Below are 1,694 nucleotides of genomic sequence, written 5' to 3'. Positions count from 1 at the left end.
ATGGTCAAATGCTCTGTAAATAATAACATTGTGTCTTGCTTTTAAATCTCTAAATCTCCCCATATTGTGTTCATATTGGCTCAACTTTTAGTATGATGTTGAATTTTAATGGTGATTATGAGCAGCCTTGTATTATTACTGAATTTAATGCAGTGCTTCTGCATTTTACCATGGAGGATGCTAATTAAAGTAGGTTTCTTTCTGGTATGTTTGTCAAGTCAAAAAATTTTCATATTTTTAATTTTCTAAGAGGTTTTTTTCATGTATGTGTCATAGTTACCAAATGCATTTCAGTATCAGTAGCCTGATTTATTTCTTTTACTCTTTTGGAATTATATCAATTAATTTTATAAGGTTATAAAAAATTAATTATATTTAATTTTAAACCACTGTCAATTTTGACTAAAATGGTAAAAGAAAATATTTTAAAATGTATGTTTTCTGTTACAGAAAAATATCCTCAGAGGAGATGGAGATGACACATTAGTAAACTCGACAGCTGATGAAAGGTAAAGTGTTATTAGAAAAATATTTTCTTAATAATATTAATTGTCATTTGATCATGAACCTGCAGTGCTGGCCCCACCCCCGGGTTGTTCTGAGACTGCAGTTGAGACTGGGCATGGTGGTATACCTGTAATCCCAGCTCTTGGGAGGCTGTAAACAGGCAGATCACGAGACAGATCTTGTAGTGAGACCCTGAACATCCTGTAGACCCTTCAAAAAGAAATTAATTAATTGTCATAAAAAGAATTCCATTAGTAGTAGGAATGTTTCCTTTTGGCCTGTGATAGCTAAACCTAACTAACTTACTGAATTGTTAAGAAAAAGCAAGTATAATAGCGTCTGCCCAACTGGCTCACAGTGGAGGGATATTTTGCACTTGTACCATTAGGAGGTAATTTGGCAATGTTTGGAAGCATTTTTATTTGTTAAAACAAGCAAAACCCACAGAGGGTAAGGCTGCTACTGGCATCTAATAGAGGCCAGAAATGTGAGGAAGTGTGGTACCATGCTCAGATGAGACTACGTACTCCACCTGCCTACACAAAACAAATAGTTCTTTAGCCAAGAACAGTAGTTATACTAAGATTTAAAAAGTCTTGATTTAGAGAAAAGGCAAGGTGCTGATTCTTAGGATAAACATTTTGATAATTTGTTATCACAAATTTGCATAATTTGTGATGTATTTATAAACTAGATGGGGCCAAATGTGCTTTAGTTTTTAACTCTATGCTTTTTCTTTAGCTTTTTAGCACTTCTTGTTACTGAGTATGATAAACATCTGGCAGAGCTGGGTGGGCAGTTGAAATATTACCAGGTATGAAATTACAATTATGAAACTTTTTGCAATGTTCTGTTACAAGAAGAAAAAGTAAAAGACTCTCATCTTTTTAAAAAATTGAGGAGAAAGAAAATATTTTACTGTAATTGATTCTTGATTCTGCTTAGTCTGTGCTTGTGTGCATTCTTGTGTGTGTGTTTAAAGATTATCTTTGTTTTGGTTTTTAACCCAGTATCTCCTTGTGGTTGCAATCTGGCAGAAGTATCCCATAGATGCTTAGAAATTTTTCATCGCGTTATTTCTTGCTTATATTTTTCCCTTTGAAAACTGCCTCGCATCCTTTCAATCCTTTCTCCTTACCTGCATTTTTTATTTTTGCAAAATGTGTTTTGTTTTCTTTCTTTCTTTT

General features: G+C 33.4%; 1 protein-coding gene across 2 annotated transcripts in view; it reads left to right on the top strand.

Moving 5' to 3' along the window:
* Positions 1–1,694, top strand: part of Sclt1 (sodium channel and clathrin linker 1) — a 262,327-nt gene that overhangs the window by 26,753 nt on the left and 233,880 nt on the right. For both annotated transcript variants that reach the window (XM_023719509.1, XM_023719507.1), the window contains 2 exons: positions 451–509; positions 1,249–1,321. In XM_023719509.1, the coding sequence (XP_023575277.1) occupies positions 451–509; positions 1,249–1,321 (132 nt within the window). The remainder of the gene's footprint in view (positions 1–450; positions 510–1,248; positions 1,322–1,694) is intronic.

Source organism: Octodon degus, unplaced genomic scaffold, assembly GCF_000260255.1.
Source record: "Octodon degus isolate 3935 unplaced genomic scaffold, OctDeg1.0 scaffold00068, whole genome shotgun sequence".
NCBI classification, from domain to species: Eukaryota; Metazoa; Chordata; class Mammalia; order Rodentia; family Octodontidae; genus Octodon; species Octodon degus.
Note: the sequence above shows the minus strand (reverse complement) of the source record. Positions and strands in the feature narration are given on the sequence as shown.